The sequence below is a fragment of the Melospiza georgiana genome, chromosome 3, assembly GCF_028018845.1.
Source record: "Melospiza georgiana isolate bMelGeo1 chromosome 3, bMelGeo1.pri, whole genome shotgun sequence".
Taxonomy (NCBI): domain Eukaryota; kingdom Metazoa; phylum Chordata; class Aves; order Passeriformes; family Passerellidae; genus Melospiza; species Melospiza georgiana.
This window is the reverse complement of record NC_080432.1, coordinates 105,641,745-105,665,616: the sequence shown is the minus strand read 5'-3', so window position 1 is coordinate 105,665,616 and position 23,872 is coordinate 105,641,745. Positions and strand designations below refer to the sequence as shown.

The window sequence follows — 23,872 nt, the reverse complement described above, 5'->3', positions numbered from 1 at the left end:
ATGTTTGCCATTACATTCCTTCTCTTGCTTGTGCAAGGCCTCACCCAGTACCCGCAGCAGGCCGGGGATGGGCTGGATGAGGCCACCCTGGAGCGCATGCAGCAGCGTGCTGAGTATCTGGAGCAGCAGATGACTCAGCTGATTCAGGAGCTGGAGCAGATGAAGCCGGAGCAGAGTGGTGGGGCCTGGGGAGCCCTGCCTGGGTGGCACTTCTGGGCTCTGAGCGGAATCCTCGTGCTTCTCTTGGTGCTGTGGTTTGGACATGGGAAAAGTCAATGTGATCCAGACAACCGCGGTCACAAGGAGAGGTCCAGCAGCAACTTGGTGGAGGAGGAAGAAAGACGGAACGTTGTTGGAAATGTGGAAGAGGGCAATGTCGATGACAAGCAGGAGATGGCTAACGGAGAAGAAGACGATGGTATCAATGTGCAAAGGAAGCTTGGAAGCCTTTTAGAGGAGGGCATACAGGAGTTGCCTGTTCTGGATCTGGACAAAGGATTCTCCATGATCGTGGACCTGGTGGACAAACTCATCCATGTCTTTGGAGAAGGCTTGTCCAACAGTTTCTACCCGGTGCCACAACCAGCCATGGGAGTGGGCAGCGCCTTTGAAGGCTGCAGTCCCCATGCACAAGATGTTGTGTACCGTTTGCTTGTTCCCCTGAGTCCCCCTCCAGGACATGCCTTCCACCTGGAGCTGGACACTGCAGGAGTGGTCCAGAGGAACTTCTGTGTCCGTGTGGAGCAGGTGTGCACCTGCAGGAGGGAGAGGCTGGAGGAGGACATGCTGTGTTTCCTCCACCACCCCGAGGAGGAGCTGAGAAGGAAACAGGACCCCAGCCTCCTGCACACCCTGTGCACCGGCTGCTATCTAGATGTGGAGAAAACTGTCCACTGGTTCTATGGGTTTGTGAGAGTCGCCTGGCTGCTGTTGCCTGAATCGTGCCACTGGCGTTTAAGGTTGCAGCCCTCCAGCCGCTCCTGCAAATTGCAGCTGAGCAAAGACAAGGAAAGCTTCACGGTTGAGATGTTCTTTGCCGTGCGGCAAGGAGACTCAGATGTCTTTGTGAGCAGCCAGCCTACAGAAGTAGGCATCCCAAGCACAACGTGGCTGGAGACTTACGCCGTGGCAGAGGCAAAATTCTTCAGGCACATTTCCAGACAGGTCTCCCAGCCTGCAGCTCCTCACGGGCTTCCTGAAGGGTGTAGGTTTCTCCAGCTGTGTCCTGAAGACAGTGGTGATCCACCTCCTGAGCACTGTACCCCTGACAGGGTGGGGCAGGAGTGATTTTGGGCAGCGTGTGATGGCTATCCTGAAGTCCCTCCGCTGCTCACTGGAGATAAAACAGCTTCACCACTTTGTCATCGGCAATGAGAGCTTTCCTATGGAGATCAGCTTGCCCTCTGGCTTCCAGGTGGCTGTAGCACCCAGTCTCCTTGAGCACCTGGCTAGCAGTCCGGATACCCAAAGGAAGGCCGTGCAGGACTACAATTGCCTGCAGCACCGGTTTGAACAACTGCTGATCCACAGCCATTGGAAGAGATCGTCGTGCACAGAGCTGTGCCTGTGTCGCCTCTTGACAGACCCTGTATATATTAACCTCCCGTAGTTAATGCATTTACTTTGTGCTGTATATATTAGAACTCTGTAATTAATGCTCTTACTATATGCATTAATCTCCCATAATTAGTGCATTGATTATATATATATATGAGGACCCAGTAGTTAGTGAATGTACCATAGGTATTCGGACACTCTAGTTACTGCTTTTTCTGTAGATATATGTTAATAGCCTGTAGTTAGTGCCTTCAGGAATCCCCATCCTTCTTTTAATTTGTTTCAATAAATTGGGCTATTTCAGAATCTGGATTGTGCAAGCTGTTCTTGAACTTGAGCAGAAGTAGTGCATTTGTATATTCTACTAGTTGTGAATTTGTGATTGGGTGGGAGTAGGCACTGTTATTAACGAGAGTTTTTTAATAAACACACAAAATAATCCCTTCGTGTTGCTCCTCTCAGTTGTCTTCCTGGTGCAGCAGCCACTGATGACCATGGTGGCTTCAAAGATGATTTTGCCCTGTGTTGTCCTTGCCTTCTGATGCCATGCTGGCCATCCCACCTGGGCTCCAAAACTCCCTGGCAGCTGTGGCTGGGCAGGCACCAGACATGAGCCACGGCTGCTGTGACTCCTTGTGTTCACTGGGGTGACAATGAAGGTTGGGCCCATCCCAGATGCTCTGCTGGGCTTTGGCACTGCAGAAATACACTTGTTGGACATGCAGAACGCTGTGCTATTGTGCTGTGTCGGCAGTGAGAATTGCCTGCTGGAAATCTCCTCCCCAACAGCTGCTCATCATCCTTACGAAGCATCTCCAGGGAATCAAGGTCCTCTGGCCGTGGCACAGCCGGAAGAGAGATCCTGCTATGGAGAAGCCCCATGTCACTTCCAGGCCATTCATTACTACACACCCAGGGGTGTCACACAGGTTCCAAGAGTGACCCCAAAAGCACACATGTCAGCAGCAAGGCAAGCAGTTCTATCTCTGAGCAGAAGACTTCCAGGAACAAAGCATTCATGGGTCACGTCACCCATTTTGCGATTAGGAGGGCTTTGAGGCCTCCTACATGTTTTGTGAAGGGAAGAGCCAGGGTGTCCATTGCGACCCATGGGTCTGCTGTATTTGCATGTCAGGTCTTTGCTTGCCAGGGGCCATTAGGATTCCCAGAGGTGCAGTAGAGATGGAGGGTGGGGCAGGCCTGGCCTGGATGCACACTGGCATGTGTGACATCACAGCCGCAGTGTGACAATGGGGGCAGCTGCCAGGAGGAGCAGCAGGTAACGCTGCCCCAGTGCAGCCTCGGCGAGCGGTGAGCGTGCACGCAGACAGGAGGCTGTGCTGAACGCGGAGAGAGGCCCACGGCAGAAACGCGAGTATTCGGGGAGCGGCTTCTCAGCGGGCATCCAGAGGCCAGTCCCTGGTGGCAGGGCCTTTGTCCAGGCCCTTTGTGCCGGTGCTGGGGCAGCGGCACAGGCCTGGCAGGCTGCCAGCCCCTGGGCCTCCTCTGTCCTGCCCTGAGATCCCTGGGGCTCCTCTCCCCACTTGCCCTATCAGTAGCTCCCTCCCATCCCCACTGGACCTCTGCTCAGTGTCCCAGGCCATGTTTGCCATTACATTCCTTCTCTTGCTTGTGCAAGGCCTCACCCAGTACCCGCAGCAGGCCGGGGATGGGCTGGATGAGGCCACCCTGGAGCGCATGCAGCAGCGTGCTGAGTATCTGGAGCAGCAGATGACTCAGCTGATTCAGGAGCTGGAGCAGATGAAGCCGGAGCAGAGTGGTGGGGCCTGGGGAGCCCTGCCTGGGTGGCAGTTCTGGGCTCTGAGCGGAATCCTCATGCTTCTCTTGGTGCTGTGGTTTGGACATGGGAAAAGTCAATGTGATCCAGACAACCGTGGCCACAAGGAGAGGTCCAGCAGCAACTTGGTGGAGGAGGAAGAAAGACGGAACGTTGTTGGAAATGTGGAAGAGGGCAATGTCGATGACAAGCAGGAGATGGCAAACGGAGAAGAAGACGATGGTATCAATGTGCAAAGGAAGCTTGGAAGCCTTTTAGAGGAGGGCATACAGGAGTTGCCTGTTCTGGATCTGGACAAAGGATTCTCCATGATCGTGGACCTGGTGGACAAACTCATCCACGTCTTTGGAGAAGGCTTGTCCAACAGTTTCTACCCGGTGCCACAACCAGCCATGGGAGTGGGCAGCGCCTTTGAAGGCTGCAGTCCCCATGCACAAGATGTTGTGTACCGTTTGCTTGTTCCCCTGAGTCCCCCTCCAGGACATGCCTTCCACCTGGAGCTGGACACTGCAGGAGTGGTCCAGAGGAACTTCTGTGTCCGTGTGGAGCGGGTGTGCACCTGCAGGAGGGAGAGGCTGGAGGAGGACATGCTGTGTTTCCTCCACCACCCCGAGGAGGAGCTGAGAAGGAAACAGGACCCCAGCCTCCTGCACACCCTGTGCACCGGCTGCTATCTAGATGTGGAGAAAACTGTCCACTGGTTCTATGGGTTTGTGAGAGTCGCCTGGCTGCTGTTGCCTGAATCGTGCCACTGGCGTTTAAGGTTGCAGCCCTCCAGCCGCTCCTGCAAATTTCAGCTGAGCAAAGACAAGGAAAGCTTCACGGTTGAGATGTTCTTTGCCGTGCGGCAAGGAGACTCAGATGTCTTTGTGAGCAGCCAGCCTACAGAAGTAGGCATCCCAAGCACAACGTGGCTGGAGACTTACGCCGTGGCAGAGGCAAAATTCTTCAGGCACATTTCCAGACAGGTCTCCCAGCCTGCAGCTCCTCACGGGCTTCCTGAAGGGTGTAGGTTTCTCCAGCTGTGTCCTGAAGACAGTGGTGATCCACCTCCTGAGCACTGTACCCCTGACAGGGTGGGGCAGGAGTGATTTTGGGCAGCGTGTGATGGCTATCCTGAAGTCCCTCCGCTGCTCACTGGAGATAAAACAGCTTCACCACTTTGTCATCGGCAATGAGAGCTTTCCTATGGAGATCAGCTTGCCCTCTGGCTTCCAGGTGGCTGTAGCACCCAGTCTCCTTGAGCACCTGGCCAGAAGTCCAGATACCCAAAGGAAGGCCGTGCAGGACTACAATTGCCTGCAGCACCGGTTTGAACAACTGCTGGTCCACAGCCATTGGAAGAGATCGTCGTGCACAGAGCTGTGCCTGTGTCGCCTCTTGACAGACCCTGTATATATTAACCTCCCGTAGTTAGTGCATTTACTTTGTGCTGTATATATTAGAACTCTGTAATTAATGCTCTTACTATATGCATTAATCTCCCATAATTAGTGCATTGATTATATATATATATATGAGGACCCAGTAGTTAGTGAATGTACCATAGGTATTCGGACACTCTAGTTACTGCTTTTTCTGTAGATATATGTTAATAGCCTGTAGTTAGTGCCTTCAGGAATCCCCATCCTTCTTTGAATTTGTTTCAATAAATTGGGCTATTTCAGAATCTGGATTGTGCAAGCTGTTCTTGAACTTGAGCAGAAGTAGTGCATTTGTATATTCTACTAGTTGTGAATTTGTGATTGGGTGGGAGTAGGCACTGTTATTAACGAGAGTTTTTTAATAAACACACAAAATAATCCCTTCGTGTTGCTCCTCTCAGTTGTCTTCCTGGTGCAGCAGCCACTGATGACCATGGTGGCTTCAAAGATGATTTTGCCCTGTGTTGTCCTTGCCTTCTGATGCCATGCTGGCCATCCCACCTGGGCTCCAAAACTCCCTGGCAGCTGTGGCTGGGCAGGCACCAGACATGAGCCACCGCTGCTGTGACTCCTTGTGTTCACTGGGGTGACAATGAAGGTTGGGCCCATCCCAGATGCTCTGCTGGGCTTTGGCACTGCAGGAATGCACTTGTTGGACATGCAGAACGCTGTGCTATTGTGCTGTGTCGGCAGTGAGAATTGCCTGCTGGAAATCTCCTCCCCAACAGCTGCTCATCATCCTTGCGAAGCGTCTCCCGGGAATCAAGGTCCTCTGGCCGTGGCACAGCCGGAAGAGAGATCCTGCTATGGAGAAGCCCCATGTCACTTCCAGGCCATTCATTACTACACACCCAGGGGTGTCACACAGGTTCCAAGAGTGATCCCAAAAGCACACATGTCAGCAGCAAGGCAAGCAGTTCTATCTCTGAGCAGAAGACTTCCAGGAACAAAGCATTCATGGGTCACGTCGCCCATTTTGCGATTAGGAAGGCTTTGAGGCCTCCTACATGTTTTGTGAAGGGAAGAGCCCGGGTGTCCATGCGACCCATGGGTCTGCTGTATTTGCATGTCAGGTCTTTGCTTGCCAGGGGCCATTAGGATTCCCAGAGGTGCGGTAGAGATGGAGGGTGGGGCAGGCCTGGCCTGGATGCACACTGGCATGTGTGACATCACAGCCGCAGTGTGACAATGGGGGCAGCTGCCAGGAGGAGCAGCAGGTAACGCTGCCCCAGTGCAGTCTCGGCGAGCGGCGAGCGTGCACGCAGACAGGAGGCTGTGCTGAACGCGGAGAGAGGCCCACGGCAGAAACGCGAGTATTCGGGGAGCGGCTTCTCAGCGGGCATCCAGAGGCCAGTCCCTGGTGGCAGGGCCTTTGTCCAGGCCCTTTGTGCCGGTGCTGGGGCAGCGGCACAGGCCTGGCAGGCTGCCAGCCTCTGGGCCCCCTCTGTCCTGCCCTGAGATCCCTGGGGCTCCTCTCCCCACTTGCCCTATCAGTAGCTCCCTCCCATCCCCACTGGACCCCTGCTCAGTGTCCCAGGCCATGTTTGCCATTACATTATTTCTCTTGCTTGTGCAAGGCCTCACCCAGTACCCGCAGCAGGCCGGGGATGGGCTGGATGAGGCCACCCTGGAGCGCATGCAGCAGCGTGCTGAGTATCTGGAGCAGCAGATGACTCAGCTGATTCAGGAGCTGGAGCAGATGAAGCCGGAGCAGAGTGGTGGGGCCTGGGGAGCCCTGCCTGGGTGGCACTTCTGGGCTCTGAGCGGAATCCTCATGCTTCTCTTGGTGCTGTGGTTTGGACATGGGAAAAGTCAATGTGATCCAGACAACCGTGGCCACAAGGAGAGGTCCCGCAGCAACTTGGTGGAGGAGGAAGAAAGACGGAACGTTGTTGGAAATGTGGAAGAGGGCAATGTCGATGACAAGCAGGAGATGGCTAACGGAGAAGAAGACGATGGTATCAATGTGCAAAGGAAGCTTGGAAGCCTTTTAGAGGAGCGCATACAGGAGTTGCCTGTTCTGGATCTGGACAAAGGATTCTCCATGATCGCGGACCTGGTGGACAAACTCATCCACGTCTTTGGAGAAGGCTTGTCCAACAGTTTCTACCCGGTGCCACAACCAGCCATGGGAGTGGGCAGCGCCTTTGAAGGCTGCAGTCCCCATGCACAAGATGTTGTGTACCGTTTGCTTGTTCCCCTGAGTCCCCCTCCAGGACATGCCTTCCACCTGGAGCTGGACACTGCAGGAGTGGTCCAGAGGAACTTCTGTGTCCGTGTGGAGCGGGTGTGCACCTGCAGGAGGGAGAGGCTGGAGGAGGACATGCTGTGTTTCCTCCACCACCCCGAGGAGGAGCTGAGAAGGAAACAGGACCCCAGCCTCCTGCACACCCTGTGCACCGGCTGCTATCTAGATGTGGAGAAAACTGTCCACTGGTTCTATGGGTTTGTGAGAGTCGCCTGGCTGCTGTTGCCTGAATCGTGCCACTGGCGTTTAAGGTTGCAGCCCTCCAGCCGCTCCTGCAAATTTCAGCTGAGCAAAGACAAGGAAAGCTTCACGGTTGAGATGTTCTTTGCCGTGCGGCAAGGAGACTCAGATGTCTTTGTGAGCAGCCAGCCTACAGAAGTAGGCATCCCAAGCACAATGTGGCTGGAGACTTACGCCGTGGCAGAGGCAAAATTCTTCAGGCACATTTCCAGACAGGTCTCCCAGCCTGCAGCTCCTCACGGGCTTCCTGATGGGTGTAGGTTTCTCCAGCTGTGTCCTGAAGACAGTGGTGATCCACCTCCTGAGCACTGTACCCCTGACAGGGTGGGGCAGGAGTGATTTTGGGCAGCGTGTGATGGCTATCCTGAAGTCCCTCCGCTGCTCACTGGAGATAAAACAGCTTCACCACTTTGTCATCGACAGTGAGAGCTTTCCTATGGAGATCAGCTTGCCCTCTGGCTTCCAGGTGTCTGTAGCACCCAGTCTCCTAGAGCACCTGGCCAGAAGTCCAGATACCCAAAGGAAGGCCGTGCAGGACTACAATTGCCTGCAGCACCGGTTTGAACAACTGCTCATCCACAGCCATTGGAAGAGATCGTGGTGCACAGAGCTGTGCCTGTGGGGCCTCTTGACAGACCCTGTATATATTAACCTCCCGTAGTTAGTGCATTTACTTTGTGCTGTATATATTAGAACTCTGTAATTAATGCTCTTACTATATGCATTAATCTCCCATAATTAGTGCATTGATTATATATATATATGAGGACCCAGTAGTTAGTGAATGTACCATAGGTATTCGGACACTCTAGTTACTGCTTTTTCTGTAGATATATGTTAATAGCCTGTAGTTAGTGCCTTCAGGAATCCCCATCCTTCTTTGAATTTGTTTCAATAAATTGGGCTATTCCAGAATCTGGATTGTGCAAGCTGTTCTTGAACTTGAGCAGAAGTAGTGCATTTGTATATTCTACTAGTTGTGAATTTGTGATTGGGTGGGAGTAGGCACTGTTATTAACGAGACTTTTTTAATAAACACACAAAATAATCCCTTCGTGTTGCTCCTCTCAGTTGTCTTCCTGGTGCAGCAGCCACTGATGACCACGGTGGCTTCAAAGATGATTTTGCCCTGTGTTGTCCTTGCCTTCTGATGCCATGCTGGCCATCCCACCTGGGCTCCAAAACTCCCTGGCAGCTGTGGCTGGGCAGGCACCAGACATGAGCCACCGCTGCTGTGACTCCTTGTGTTCACTGGGGTGACAATGAAGGTTGGGCCCATCCCAGATGCTCTGCTGGGCTTTGGCACTGCAGAAATGCACTTGTTGGACATGCAGAACGCTGTGCTATTGTGCTGTGTCGGCAGTGAGAATTGCCTGCTGGAAATCTCCTCCCCAACAGCTGCTCATCATCCTTACGAAGCTTCTCCAGGGAATCAAGGTCCTCTGGCCGTGGCACAGCCGGAAGAGAGATCCTGCTATGGAGAAGCCCCATGTCACTTCCAGGCCATTCATTACTACACACCCAGGGGTGTCACACAGGTTCCAAGAGTGATCCCAAAAGCACACATGTCAGCAGCAAGGCAAGCAGTTCTATCTCTGAGCAGAAGACTTCCAGGAACAAAGCATTCATGGGTCACGTCACCCATTTTGCGATTAGGAAGGCTTTGAGGCCTCCTACATGTTTTGTGAAGGGAAGAGCCTGGGTGTCCATTGCGACCCATGGTTCTGCTGTATTTGCATGTCAGGTCTTTGCTTGCCAGGGGCCATTAGGATTCCCAGAGGTGCGGTAGAGATGGAGGGTGGGGCAGGCCTGGCCTGGATGCACACTGGCATGTGTGACATCACAGCCGCAGTGTGACAATGGGGGCAGCTGCCAGGAGGAGCAGCAGGTAACGCTGCCCCAGTGCAGCCTCGGCGAGCGGCGAGCGTGCACGCAGACAGGAGGCTGTGCTGAACGCGGAGAGAGGCCCACGGCAGAAACGCGAGTATTCGGGGAGCGGCTTCTCAGCGGGCATCCAGAGGCCAGTCCCTGGTGGCAGGGCCTTTGTCCAGGCCCTTTGTGCCGGTGCTGGGGCAGCGGCACAGGCCTGGCAGGCTGCCAGCCCCTGGGCCTCCTCTGTCCTGCCCTGAGATCCCTGGGGCTCCTCTCCCCACTTGCCCTATCAGTAGCTCCCTCCCATCCCCACTGGACCTCTGCTCAGTGTCCCAGGCCATGTTTGCCATTACATTCCTTCTCTTGCTTGTGCAAGGCCTCACCCAGTACCCGCAGCAGGCCGGGGATGGGCTGGATGAGGCCACCCTGGAGCGCATGCAGCAGCGTGCTGAGTATCTGGAGCAGCAGATGACTCAGCTGATTCAGGAGCTGGAGCAGATGAAGCCGGAGCAGAGTGGTGGGGCCTGGGGAGCCCTGCCTGGGTGGCAGTTCTGGGCTCTGAGCGGAATCCTCGTGCTTCTCTTGGTGCTGTGGTTTGGACATGGGAAAAGTCAATGTGATCCAGACAACCGTGGCCACAAGGAGAGGTCCAGCAGCAACTTGGTGGAGGAGGAAGAAAGACGGAACGTTGTTGGAAATGTGGAAGAGGGCAATGTCGATGACAAGCAGGAGATGGCAAACGGAGAAGAAGACGATGGTATCAATGTGCAAAGGAAGCTTGGAAGCCTTTTAGAGGAGGGCATACAGGAGTTGCCTGTTCTGGATCTGGACAAAGGATTCTCCATGATCGTGGACCTGGTGGACAAACTCATCCACGTCTTTGGAGAAGGCTTGTCCAACAGTTTCTACCCGGTGCCACAACCAGCCATGGGAGTAGGCAGCGCCTTTGAAGGCTGCAGTCCCCATGCACAAGATGTTGTGTACCGTTTGCTTGTTCCCCTGAGTCCCCCTCCAGGACATGCCTTCCACCTGGAGCTGGACACTGCAGGAGTGGTCCAGAGGAACTTCTGTGTCCGTGTGGAGCGGGTGTGCACCTGCAGGAGGGAGAGGCTGGAGGAGGACATGCTGTGTTTCCTCCACCACCCCGAGGAGGAGCTGAGAAGGAAACAGGACCCCAGCCTCCTGCACACCCTGTGCACCGGCTGCTATCTAGATGTGGAGAAAACTGTCCACTGGTTCTATGGGTTTGTGAGAGTCGCCTGGCTGCTGTTGCCTGAATCGTGCCACTGGCGTTTAAGGTTGCAGCCCTCCAGCCGCTCCTGCAAATTTCAGCTGAGCAAAGACAAGGAAAGCTTCACGGTTGAGATGTTCTTTGCCGTGCGGCAAGGAGACTCAGATGTCTTTGTGAGCAGCCAGCCTACAGAAGTAGGCATCCCAAGCACAATGTGGCTGGAGACTTATGCCGTGGCAGAGGCAAAATTCTTCAGGCACATTTCCAGACAGGTCTCCCAGCCTGCAGCTCCTCACGGGCTTCCTGATGGGTGTAGGTTTCTCCAGCTGTGTCCTGAAGACAGTGGTGATCCACCTCCTGAGCACTGTACCCCTGACAGGGTGGGGCAGGAGTGATTTTGGGCAGCGTGTGATGGCTATCCTGAAGTCCCTCCGCTGCTCACTGGAGATAAAACAGCTTCACCACTTTGTCATCGACAGTGAGAGCTTTCCTATGGAGATCAGCTTGCCCTCTGGCTTCCAGGTGTCTGTAGCACCCAGTCTCCTTGAGCACCTGGCCAGAAGTCCAGATACCCAAAGGAAGGCCGTGCAGGACTACAATTGCCTGCAGCACCGGTTTGAACAACTGCTGATCCACAGCCATTGAAAGAGATCGTGGTGCACAGAGCTGTGCCTGTGGGGCCTCTTGACAGACCCTGTATATATTAACCTCCCGTAGTTAGTGCATTTACTTTGTGCTGTATATATTAGAACTCTGTAATTAATGCTCTTACTATATGCATTAATCTCCCATAATTAGTGCATTGATTATATATATATATGAGGACCCAGTAGTTAGTGAATGTACCATAGGTATTCGGACACTCTAGTTACTGCTTTTTCTGTAGATATATGTTAATAGCCTGTAGTTAGTGCCTTCAGGAATCCCCATCCTTCTTTGAATTTGTTTCAATAAATTGGGCTATTCCAGAATCTGGATTGTGCAAGCTGTTCTTGAACTTGAGCAGAAGTAGTGCATTTGTATATTCTACTAGTTGTGAATTTGTGATTGGGTGGGAGTAGGCACTGTTATTAACGAGACTTTTTTAATAAACACACAAAATAATCCCTTCGTGTTGCTCCTCTCAGTTGTCTTCCTGGTGCAGCAGCCACTGATGACCACGGTGGCTTCAAAGATGATTTTGCCCTGTGTTGTCCTTGCCTTCTGATGCCATGCTGGCCATCCCACCTGGGCTCCAAAACTCCCTGGCAGCTGTGGCTGGGCAGGCACCAGACATGAGCCACCGCTGCTGTGACTCCTTGTGTTCACTGGGGTGACAATGAAGGTTGGGCCCATCCCAGATGCTCTGCTGGGCTTTGGCACTGCAGAAATGCACTTGTTGGACATGCAGAACGCTGTGCTATTGTGCTGTGTCGGCAGTGAGAATTGCCTGCTGGAAATCTCCTCCCCAACAGCTGCTCATCATCCTTACGAAGCTTCTCCAGGGAATCAAGGTCCTCTGGCCGTGGCACAGCCGGAAGAGAGATCCTGCTATGGAGAAGCCCCATGTCACTTCCAGGCCATTCATTACTACACACCCAGGGGTGTCACACAGGTTCCAAGAGTGATCCCAAAAGCACACATGTCAGCAGCAAGGCAAGCAGTTCTATCTCTGAGCAGAAGACTTCCAGGAACAAAGCATTCATGGGTCACGTCACCCATTTTGCGATTAGGAAGGCTTTGAGGCCTCCTACATGTTTTGTGAAGGGAAGAGCCAGGGTGTCCATGCGACCCATGGGTCTGCTGTATTTGCATGTCAGGTCTTTGCTTGCCAGGGGCCATTAGGATTCCCAGAGGTGCGGTAGAGATGGAGGGTGGGGCAGGCCTGGCCTGGATGCACACTGGCATGTGTGACATCACAGCCGCAGTGTGACAATGGGGGCAGCTGCCAGGAGGAGCAGCAGGTAACGCTGCCCCAGTGCAGCCTCGGCGAGCGGCGAGCGTGCACGCAGACAGGAGGCTGTGCTGAACGCGGAGAGAGGCCCACGGCAGAAACGCGAGTATTCGGGGAGCGGCTTCTCAGCGGGCATCCAGAGGCCAGTCCCTGGTGGCAGGGCCTTTGTCCAGGCCCTTTGTGCCGGTGCTGGGGCAGCGGCACAGGCCTGGCAGGCTGCCAGCCCCTGGGCCCCCGCTGTCCTGCCCTGAGATCCCTGGGGCTCCTCTCCCCACTTGCCCTATCAGTAGCTCCCTCCCATCCCCACTGAAGCCCTGCTCAGTGTCCCAGGCCATGTTTGCCATTACATTCCTTCTCTTGCTTGTGCAAGGCCTCACCCAGTACCCGCAGCAGGCCGGGGATGGGCTGGATGAGGCCACCCTGGAGCGCATGCAGCAGCGTGCTGAGTATCTGGAGCAGCAGATGACTCAGCTGATTCAGGAGCTGGAGCAGATGAAGCCGGAGCAGAGTGGTGGGGCCTGGGGAGCCCTGCCTGGGTGGCACTTCTGGGCTCTGAGCGGAATCCTCATGCTTCTCTTGGTGCTGTGGTTTGGACATGGGAAAAGTCGATGTGATCCAGACAACCGTGGCCACAAGGAGAGGTCCCGCAGCAACTTGGTGGAGGAGGAAGAAAGACGGAACGTTGTTGGAAATGTGGAAGAGGGCAATGTCGATGACAAGCAGGAGATGGCTAACGGAGAAGAAGACGATGGTATCAATGTGCAAAGGAAGCTTGGAAGCCTTTTAGAGGAGGGCATACAGGAGTTGCCTGTTCTGGATCTGGACAAAGGATTCTCCATGATCGTGGACCTGGTGGACAAACTCATCCACGTCTTTGGAGAAGGCTTGTCCAACAGTTTCTACCCGGTGCCACAACCAGCCATGGGAGTGGGCAGCGCCTTTGAAGGCTGCAGTCCCCATGCACAAGATGTTGTGTACCGTTTGCTTGTTCCCCTGAGTCCCCCTCCAGGACATGCCTTCCACCTGGAGCTGGACACTGCAGGAGTGGTCCAGAGGAACTTCTGTGTCCGTGTGGAGCGGGTGTGCACCTGCAGGAGGGAGAGGCTGGAGGAGGACATGCTGTGTTTCCTCCACCACCCCGAGGAGGAGCTGAGAAGGAAACAGGACCCCAGCCTCCTGCACACCCTGTGCACCGGCTGCTATCTAGATGTGGAGAAAACTGTCCACTGGTTCTATGGGTTTGTGAGAGTCGCCTGGCTGCTGTTGCCTGAATCGTGCCACTGGCGTTTAAGGTTGCAGCCCTCCAGCCGCTCCTGCAAATTTCAGCTGAGCAAAGACAAGGAAAGCTTCACGGTTGAGATGTTCTTTGCCGTGCGGCAAGGAGACTCAGATGTCTTTGTGAGCAGCCAGCCTACAGAAGTAGGCATCCCAAGCACAATGTGGCTGGAGACTTACGCCGTGGCAGAGGCAAAATTCTTCAGGCACATTTCCAGACAGGTCTCCCAGCCTGCAGCTCCTCACGGGCTTCCTGATGGGTGTAGGTTTCTCCAGCTGTGTCCTGAAGACAGTGGTGATCCACCTCCTGAGCACTGTACCCCTGACAGGGTGGGGCAGGAGTGATTTTGGGCAGCGTGTGATGGCTATCCTGAAGTCCCTCCGCTGCTCACTGGAGATAAAACAGCTTCACCACTTTGTCATCGACAGTGAGAGCTTTCCTATGGAGATCAGCTTGCCCTCTGGCTTCCAGGTGGCTGTAGCACCCAGTCTCCTAGAGCACCTGGCCAGAAGTCCAGATACCCAAAGGAAGGCCGTGCAGGACTACAATTGCCTGCAGCACCGGTTTGAACAACTGCTGATCCACAGCCATTGAAAGAGATCGTGGTGCACAGAGCTGTGCCTGTGGGGCCTCTTGACAGACCCTGTATATATTAACCTCCCGTAGTTAGTGCATTTACTTTGTGCTGTATATATTAGAACTCTGTAATTAATGCTCTTACTATATGCATTAATCTCCCATAATTAGTGCATTGATTATATATATATATGAGGACCCAGTAGTTAGTGAATGTACCATAGGTTTTTGGACACTCTAGTTACTGCTTTTTCTGTAGATATATGTTAATAGCCTGTAGTTAGTGCCTTCAGGAATCCCCATCCTTCTTTGAATTTGTTTCAATAAATTGGGGTATTCCAGAATCTGGATTGTGCAAGCTGTTCTTGAACTTGAGCAGAAGTAGTGCATTTGTATATTCTACTAGTTGTGAATTTGTGATTGGGTGGGAGTAGGCACTGTTATTAACGAGACTTTTTTAATAAACACACAAAATAATCCCTTCGTGTTGCTCCTCTCAGTTGTCTTCCTGGTGCAGCAGCCACTGATGACCACGGTGGCTTCAAAGATGATTTTGCCCTGTGTTGTCCTTGCCTTCTGATGCCATGCTGGCCATCCCACCTGGGCTCCAAAACTCCCTGGCAGCTGTGGCTGGGCAGGCACCAGACATGAGCCACCGCTGCTGTGACTCCTTGTGTTCACTGGGGTGACAATGAAGGTTGGGCCCATCCCAGATGCTCTGCTGGGCTTTGGCACTGCAGAAATGCACTTGTTGGACATGCAGAACGCTGTGCTATTGTGCTGTGTCGGCAGTGAGAATTGCCTGCTGGAAATCTCCTCCCCAACAGCTGCTCATCATCCTTACGAAGCTTCTCCAGGGAATCAAGGTCCTCTGGCCGTGGCACAGCCGGAAGAGAGATCCTGCTATGGAGAAGCCCCATGTCACTTCCAGGCCATTCATTACTACACACCCAGGGGTGTCACACAGGTTCCAAGAGTGATCCCAAAAGCACACATGTCAGCAGCAAGGCAAGCAGTTCTATCTCTGAGCAGAAGACTTCCAGGAACAAAGCATTCATGGGTCACGTCACCCATTTTGCGATTAGGAAGGCTTTGAGGCCTCCTACATGTTTTGTGAAGGGAAGAGCCTGGGTGTCCATGCGACCCATGGTTCTGCTGTATTTGCATGTCAGGTCTTTGCTTGCCAGGGGCCATTAGGATTCCCAGAGGTGCGGTAGAGATGGAGGGTGGGGCAGGCCTGGCCTGGATGCACACTGGCATGTGTGACATCACAGCCGCAGTGTGACAATGGGGGCAGCTGCCAGGAGGAGCAGCAGGTAACGCTGCCCCAGTGCAGCCTCGGCGAGCGGCGAGCGTGCACGCAGACAGGAGGCTGTGCTGAACGCGGAGAGAGGCCCACGGCAGAAACGCGAGTATTCGGGGAGCGGCTTCTCAGCGGGCATCCAGAGGCCAGTCCCTGGTGGCAGGGCCTTTGTCCAGGCCCTTTGTGCCGGTGCTGGGGCAGCGGCACAGGCCTGGCAGGCTGCCAGCCCCTGGGCCCCCGCTCTCCTGCCCTGAGATCCCTGGGGCTCCTCTCCCCACTTGCCCTATCAGTAGCTCCCTCCCATCCCCACTGAAGCCCTGCTCAGTGTCCCAGGCCATGTTTGCCATTACATTCCTTCTCTTGCTTGTGCAAGGCCTCACCCAGTACCCGCAGCAGGCCGGGGATGGGCTGGATGAGGCCACCCTGGAGCGCATGCAGCAGCGTGCTGAGTATCTGGAGCAGCAGATGACTCAGCTGATTCAGGAGCTGGAGCAGATGAAGCCGGAGCAGAGTGGTGGGGCCTGGGGAGCCCTGCCTGGGTGGCACTTCTGGGCTCTGAGCGGAATCCTCATGCTTCTCTTGGTGCTGTGGTTTGGACATGGGAAAAGTCGATGTGATCCAGACAACCGTGGCCACAAGGAGAGGTCCCGCAGCAACTTGGTGGAGGAGGAAGAAAGACGGAACGTTGTTGGAAATGTGGAAGAGGGCAATGTCGATGACAAGCAGGAGATGGCTAACGGAGAAGAAGACGATGGTATCAATGTGCAAAGGAAGCTTGGAAGCCTTTTAGAGGAGGGCATACAGGAGTTGCCTGTTCTGGATCTGGACAAAGGATTCTCCATGATCGTGGACCTGGTGGACAAACTCATCCACGTCTTTGGAGAAGGCTTGTCCAACAGTTTCTACCCGGTGCCACAACCAGCCATGGGAGTGGGCAGCGCCTTTGAAGGCTGCAGTCCCCATGCACAAGATGTTGTGTACCGTTTGCTTGTTCCCCTGAGTCCCCCTCCAGGACATGCCTTCCACCTGGAGCTGGACACTGCAGGAGTGGTCCAGAGGAACTTCTGTGTCCGTGTGGAGCGGGTGTGCACCTGCAGGAGGGAGAGGCTGGAGGAGGACATGCTGTGTTTCCTCCACCACCCCGAGGAGGAGCTGAGAAGGAAACAGGACCCCAGCCTCCTGCACACCCTGTGCACCGGCTGCTATCTAGATGTGGAGAAAACTGTCCACTGGTTCTATGGGTTTGTGAGAGTCGCCTGGCTGCTGTTGCCTGAATCGTGCCACTGGCGTTTAAGGTTGCAGCCCTCCAGCCGCTCCTGCAAATTTCAGCTGAGCAAAGACAAGGAAAGCTTCACGGTTGAGATGTTCTTTGCCGTGCGGCAAGGAGACTCAGATGTCTTTGTGAGCAGCCAGCCTACAGAAGTAGGCATCCCAAGCACAATGTGGCTGGAGACTTATGCCGTGGCAGAGGCAAAATTCTTCAGGCACATTTCCAGACAGGTCTCCCAGCCTGCAGCTCCTCACGGGCTTCCTGATGGGTGTAGGTTTCTCCAGCTGTGTCCTGAAGACAGTGGTGATCCACCTCCTGAGCACTGTACCCCTGACAGGGTGGGGCAGGAGTGATTTTGGGCAGCGTGTGATGGCTATCCTGAAGTCCCTCCGCTGCTCACTGGAGATAAAACAGCTTCACCACTTTGTCATCGACAGTGAGAGCTTTCCTATGGAGATCAGCTTGCCCTCTGGCTTCCAGGTGTCTGTAGCACCCAGTCTCCTAGAGCACCTGGCCAGAAGTCCAGATACCCAAAGGAAGGCCGTGCAGGACTACAATTGCCTGCAGCACCGGTTTGAACAACTGCTGATCCACAGCCATTGAAAGAGATCGTGGTGCACAGAGCTGTGCCTGTGGGGCCTCTTGACAGACCCTGTATATATTAACCTCCCGTAGTTAGTGCATTTACTTTGTGCTGTATATATTAGAACTCTGTAATTAATGCTCTTACTATATGCATTAATCTCCCATAATTAGTGCATTGATTATATATATATATGAGGACCCAGTAGTTAGTGAATGTACCATAGGTATTCGGACACTCTAGTTACTGCTTTTTCTGTAGATATATGTTAATAGCCTGTAGTTAGTGCCTTCAGGAATCCCCATCCTTCTTTGAATTTGTTTCAATAAATTGGGCTATTCCAGAATCTGGATTGTGCAAGCTGTTCTTGAACTTGAGCAGAAGTAGTGCATTTGTATATTCTACTAGTTGTGAATTTGTGATTGGGTGGGAGTAGGCACTGTTATTAACGAGACTTTTTTAATAAACACACAAAATAATCCCTTCGTGTTGCTCCTCTCAGTTGTCTTCCTGGTGCAGCAGCCACTGATGACCACGGTGGCTTCAAAGATGATTTTGCCCTGTGTTGTCCTTGCCTTCTGATGCCATGCTGGCCATCCCACCTGGGCTCCAAAACTCCCTGGCAGCTGTGGCTGGGCAGGCACCAGACATGAGCCACCGCTGCTGTGACTCCTTGTGTTCACTGGGGTGACAATGAAGGTTGGGCCCATCCCAGATGCTCTGCTGGGCTTTGGCACTGCAGAAATGCACTTGTTGGACATGCAGAACGCTGTGCTATTGTGCTGTGTCGGCAGTGAGAATTGCCTGCTGGAAATCTCCTCCCCAACAGCTGCTCATCATCCTTACGAAGCTTCTCCAGGGAATCAAGGTCCTCTGGCCGTGGCACAGCCGGAAGAGAGATCCTGCTATGGAGAAGCCCCATGTCACTTCCAGGCCATTCATTACTACACACCCAGGGGTGTCACACAGGTTCCAAGAGTGATCCCAAAAGCACACATGTCAGCAGCAAGGCAAGCAGTTCTATCTCTGAGCAGAAGACTTCCAGGAACAAAGCATTCATGGGTCACGTCACCCATTTTGCGATTAGGAAGGCTTTGAGGCCTCCTACATGTTTTGTGAAGGGAAGAGCCTGGGTGTCCATTGCGACCCATGGTTCTGCTGTATTTGCATGTCAGGTCTTTGCTTGCCAGGGGCCATTAGGATTCCCAGAGGTGCGGTAGAGATGGAGGGTGGGGCAGGCCTGGCCTGGATGCACACTGGCATGTGTGACATCACAGCCGCAGTGTGACAATGGGGGCAGCTGCCAGGAGGAGCAGCAGGTAACGCTGCCCCAGTGCAGCCTCGGCGAGCGGCGAGCGTGCACGCAGACAGGAGGCTGTGCTGAACGCGGAGAGAGGCCCACGGCAGAAACGCGAGTATTCGGGGAGCGGCTTCTCAGCGGGCATCCAGAGGCCAGTCCCTGGTGGCAGGGCCTTTGTCCAGGCCCTTTGTGCCGGTGCTGGGGCAGCGGCACAGGCCTGGCAGGCTGCCAGCCCCTGGGCCTCCTCTGTCCTGCCCTGAGATCCCTGGGGCTCCTCTCCCCACTTGCCCTATCAGTAGCTCCCTCCCATCCCCACTGGACCTCTGCTCAGTGTCCCAGGCCATGTTTGCCATTACATTCCTTCTCTTGCTTGTGCAAGGCCTCACCCAGTACCCGCAGCAGGCCGGGGATGGGCTGGATGAGGCCACCCTGGAGCGCATGCAGCAGCGTGCTGAGTATCTGGAGCAGCAGATGACTCAGCTGATTCAGGAGCTGGAGCAGATGAAGCCGGAGCAGAGTGGTGGGGCCTGGGGAGCCCTGCCTGGGTGGCAGTTCTGGGCTCTGAGCGGAATCCTCGTGCTTCTCTTGGTGCTGTGGTTTGGACATGGGAAAAGTCGATGTGATCCAGACAACCGTGGCCACAAGGAGAGGTCCAGCAGCAACTTGGTGGAGGAGGAAGAAAGACGGAACGTTGTTGGAAATGTGGAAGAGGGCAATGTCGATGACAAGCAGGAGATGGCAAACGGAGAAGAAGACGATGGTATCAATGTGCAAAGGAAGCTTGGAAGCCTTTTAGAGGAGGGCATACAGGAGTTGCCTGTTCTGGATCTGGACAAAGGATTCTCCATGATCGTGGACCTGGTGGACAAACTCATCCACGTCTTTGGAGAAGGCTTGTCCAACAGTTTCTACCCGGTGCCACAACCAGCCATGGGAGTAGGCAGCGCCTTTGAAGGCTGCAGTCCCCATGCACAAGATGTTGTGTACCGTTTGCTTGTTCCCCTGAGTCCCCCTCCAGGACATGCCTTCCACCTGGAGCTGGACACTGCAGGAGTGGTCCAGAGGAACTTCTGTGTCCGTGTGGAGCGGGTGTGCACCTGCAGGAGGGAGAGGCTGGAGGAGGACATGCTGTGTTTCCTCCACCACCCCGAGGAGGAGCTGAGAAGGAAACAGGACCCCAGCCTCCTGCACACCCTGTGCACCGGCTGCTATCTAGATGTGGAGAAAACTGTCCACTGGTTCTATGGGTTTGTGAGAGTCGCCTGGCTGCTGTTGCCTGAATCGTGCCACTGGCGTTTAAGGTTGCAGCCCTCCAGCCGCTCCTGCAAATTTCAGCTGAGCAAAGACAAGGAAAGCTTCACGGTTGAGATGTTCTTTGCCGTGCGGCAAGGAGACTCAGATGTCTTTGTGAGCAGCCAGCCTACAGAAGTAGGCATCCCAAGCACAATGTGGCTGGAGACTTATGCCGTGGCAGAGGCAAAATTCTTCAGGCACATTTCCAGACAGGTCTCCCAGCCTGCAGCTCCTCACGGGCTTCCTGATGGGTGTAGGTTTCTCCAGCTGTGTCCTGAAGACAGTGGTGATCCACCTCCTGAGCACTGTACCCCTGACAGGGTGGGGCAGGAGTGATTTTGGGCAGCGTGTGATGGCTATCCTGAAGTCCCTCCGCTGCTCACTGGAGATAAAACAGCTTCACCACTTTGTCATCGACAGTGAGAGCTTTCCTATGGAGATCAGCTTGCCCTCTGGCTTCCAGGTGTCTGTAGCACCCAGTCTCCTTGAGCACCTGGCCAGAAGTCCAGATACCCAAAGGAAGGCCGTGCAGGACTACAATTGCCTGCAGCACCGGTTTGAACAACTGCTGATCCACAGCCATTGAAAGAGATCGTGGTGCACAGAGCTGTGCCTGTGGGGCCTCTTGACAGACCCTGTATATATTAACCTCCCGTAGTTAGTGCATTTACTTTGTGCTGTATATATTAGAACTCTGTAATTAATGCTCTTACTATATGCATTAATCTCCCATAATTAGTGCATTGATTATATATATATATGAGGACCCAGTAGTTAGTGAATGTACCATAGGTATTCGGACACTCTAGTTACTGCTTTTTCTGTAGATATATGTTAATAGCCTGTAGTTAGTGCCTTCAGGAATCCCCATCCTTCTTTGAATTTGTTTCAATAAATTGGGCTATTCCAGAATCTGGATTGTGCAAGCTGTTCTTGAACTTGAGCAGAAGTAGTGCATTTGTATATTCTACTAGTTGTGAATTTGTGATTGGGTGGGAGTAGGCACTGTTATTAACGAGACTTTTTTAATAAACACACAAAATAATCCCTTCGTGTTGCTCCTCTCAGTTGTCTTCCTGGTGCAGCAGCCACTGATGACCACGGTGGCTTCAAAGATGATTTTGCCCTGTGTTGTCCTTGCCTTCTGATGCCATGCTGGCCATCCCACCTGGGCTCCAAAACTCCCTGGCAGCTGTGGCTGGGCAGGCACCAGACATGAGCCACCGCTGCTGTGACTCCTTGTGTTCACTGGGGTGACAATGAAGGTTGGGCCCATCCCAGATGCTCTGCTGGGCTTTGGCACTGCAGAAATGCACTTGTTGGACATGCAGAACGCTGTGCTATTGTGCTGTGTCGGCAGTGAGAATTGCCTGCTGGAAATCTCCTCCCCAACAGCTGCTCATCATCCTTACGAAGCTTCTCCAGGGAATCAAGGTCCTCTGGCCGTGGCACAGCCGGAAGAGAGATCCTGCTATGGAGAAGCCCCATGTCACTTCCAGGCCATTCATTACTACACACCCAGGGGTGTCACACAGGTTCCAAGAGTGATCCCAAAAGCACACATGTCAGCAGCAAGGCAAGCAGTTCTATCTCTGAGCAGAAGACTTCCAGGAACAAAGCATTCATGGGTCACGTCACCCATTTTGCGATTAGGAAGGCTTTGAGGCCTCCTACATGTTTTGTGAAGGGAAGAGCCAGGGTGTCCATGCGACCCATGGGTCTGCTGTATTTGCATGTCAGGTCTTTGCTTGCCAGGGGCCATTAGGATTCCCAGAGGTGCGGTAGAGATGGAGGGTGGGGCAGGCCTGGCCTGGATGCACACTGGCATGTGTGACATCACAGCCGCAGTGTGACAATGGGGGCAGCTGCCAGGAGGAGCAGCAGGTAACGCTGCCCCAGTGCAGCCTCGGCGAGCGGCGAGCGTGCACGCAGACAGGAGGCTGTGCTGAACGCGGAGAGAGGCCCACGGCAGAAACGCGAGTATTCGGGGAGCGGCTTCTCAGCGGGCATCCAGAGGCCAGTCCCTGGTGGCAGGGCCTTTGTCCAGGCCCTTTGTGCCGGTGCTGGGGCAGCGGCACAGGCCTGGCAGGCTGCCAGCCCCTGGGCCCCCGCTGTCCTGCCCTGAGATCCCTGGGGCTCCTCTCCCCACTTGCCCTATCAGTAGCTCCCTCCCATCCCCACTGAAGCCCTGCTCAGTGTCCCAGGCCATGTTTGCCATTACATTCCTTCTCTTGCTTGTGCAAGGCCTCACCCAGTACCCGCAGCAGGCCGGGGATGGGCTGGATGAGGCCACCCTGGAGCGCATGCAGCAGCGTGCTGAGTATCTGGAGCAGCAGATGACTCAGCTGATTCAGGAGCTGGAGCAGATGAAGCCGGAGCAGAGTGGTGGGGCCTGGGGAGCCCTGCCTGGGTGGCAGTTCTGGGCTCTGAGCGGAATCCTCATGCTTCTCTTGGTGCTGTGGTTTGGACATGGGAAAAGTCAATGTGATCCAGACAACCGTGGCCACAAGGAGAGGTCCAGCAGCAACTTGGTGGAGGAGGAAGAAAGACGGAACGTTGTTGGAAATGTGGAAGAGGGCAATGTCGATGACAAGCAGGAGATGGCAAACGGAGAAGAAGACGATGGTATCAATGTGCAAAGGAAGCTTGGAAGCCTTTTAGAGGAGGGCATACAGGAGTTGCCTGTTCTGGATCTGGACAAAGGATTCTCCATGATCGTGGACCTGGTGGACAAACTCATCCACGTCTTTGGAGAAGGCTTGTCCAACAGTTTCTACCCGGTGCCACAACCAGCCATGGGAGTAGGCAGCGCCTTTGAAGGCTGCAGTCCCCATGCACAAGATGTTGTGTACCGTTTGCTTGTTCCCCTGAGTCCCCCTCCAGGACATGCCTTCCACCTGGAGCTGGACACTGCAGGAGTGGTCCAGAGGAACTTCTGTGTCCGTGTGGAGCGGGTGTGCACCTGCAGGAGGGAGAGGCTGGAGGAGGACATGCTGTGTTTCCTCCACCACCCCGAGGAGGAGCTGAGAAGGAAACAGGACCCCAGCCTCCTGCACACCCTGTGCACCGGCTGCTATCTAGATGTGGAGAAAACTGTCCACTGGTTCTATGGGTTTGTGAGAGTCGCCTGGCTGCTGTTGCCTGAATCGTGCCACTGGCGTTTAAGGTTGCAGCCCTCCAGCCGCTCCTGCAAATTTCAGCTGAGCAAAGACAAGGAAAGCTTCACGGTTGAGATGTTCTTTGCCGTGCGGCAAGGAGACTCAGATGTCTTTGTGAGCAGCCAGCCTACAGAAGTAGGCATCCCAAGCACAATGTGGCTGGAGACTTATGCCGTGGCAGAGGCAAAATTCTTCAGGCACATTTCCAGACAGGTCTCCCAGCCTGCAGCTCCTCACGGGCTTCCTGATGGGTGTAGGTTTCTCCAGCTGTGTCCTGAAGACAGTGGTGATCCACCTCCTGAGCACTGTACCCCTGACAGGGTGGGGCAGGAGTGATTTTGGGCAGCGTGTGATGGCTATCCTGAAGTCCCTCCGCTGCTCACTGGAGATAAAACAGCTTCACCACTTTGTCATCGACAGTGAGAGCTTTCCTATGGAGATCAGCTTGCCCTCTGGCTTCCAGGTGTCTGTAGCACCCAGTCTCCTTGAGCACCTGGCCAGAAGTCCAGATACCCAAAGGAAGGCCGTGCAGGACTACAATTGCCTGCAGCACCGGTTTGAACAACTGCTGATCCACAGCCATTGAAAGAGATCGTGGTGCACAGAGCTGTGCCTGTGGGGCCTCTTGACAGACCCTGTATATATTAACCTCCCGTAGTTAGTGCATTTACTTTGTGCTGTATATATTAGAACTCTGTAATTAATGCTCTTACTATATGCATTAATCTCCCATAATTAGTGCATTGATTATATATATATATGAGGACCCAGTAGTTAGTGAATGTACCATAGGTATTCGGACACTCTAGT

The 23,872-nt window shown here is 54.0% G+C and overlaps 5 protein-coding genes across 5 annotated transcripts; all 5 read left to right on the top strand.

Moving 5' to 3' along the window:
* LOC131081103 (inositol 1,4,5-trisphosphate receptor-interacting protein-like 1) lies at positions 1–1,609 on the top strand. Its single transcript, XM_058019964.1, is given in 3 exon segments — positions 1–164; positions 273–1,172; positions 1,174–1,609. Coding segments are annotated over 3 exon segments (1,500 nt in total).
* Positions 1,610–3,393: 1,784 nt separating this feature from the next.
* LOC131081102 (inositol 1,4,5-trisphosphate receptor-interacting protein-like 1) lies at positions 3,394–4,768 on the top strand. The gene is given in 2 exon segments (XM_058019963.1): positions 3,394–4,325; positions 4,327–4,768. Coding segments are annotated over 2 exon segments (1,374 nt in total).
* Positions 4,769–6,553: 1,785 nt separating this feature from the next.
* LOC131081101 (inositol 1,4,5-trisphosphate receptor-interacting protein-like 1) lies at positions 6,554–7,928 on the top strand. The gene is given in 2 exon segments (XM_058019962.1): positions 6,554–7,485; positions 7,487–7,928. Coding segments are annotated over 2 exon segments (1,374 nt in total).
* Positions 7,929–18,004: 10,076 nt separating this feature from the next.
* Positions 18,005–20,490, top strand: LOC131081100 (inositol 1,4,5-trisphosphate receptor-interacting protein-like 1). The gene is given in 4 exon segments (XM_058019961.1): positions 18,005–18,233; positions 18,991–19,117; positions 19,226–20,122; positions 20,124–20,490. Coding segments are annotated over 4 exon segments (1,620 nt in total).
* A 1,855-nt stretch (positions 20,491–22,345) lies between these two features.
* On the top strand, positions 22,346–23,648 carry LOC131081099 (inositol 1,4,5-trisphosphate receptor-interacting protein-like 1). Its single transcript, XM_058019960.1, is given in 2 exon segments — positions 22,346–23,283; positions 23,285–23,648. Coding segments are annotated over 2 exon segments (1,302 nt in total).
* Positions 23,649–23,872: the final 224 nt, after the last annotated feature.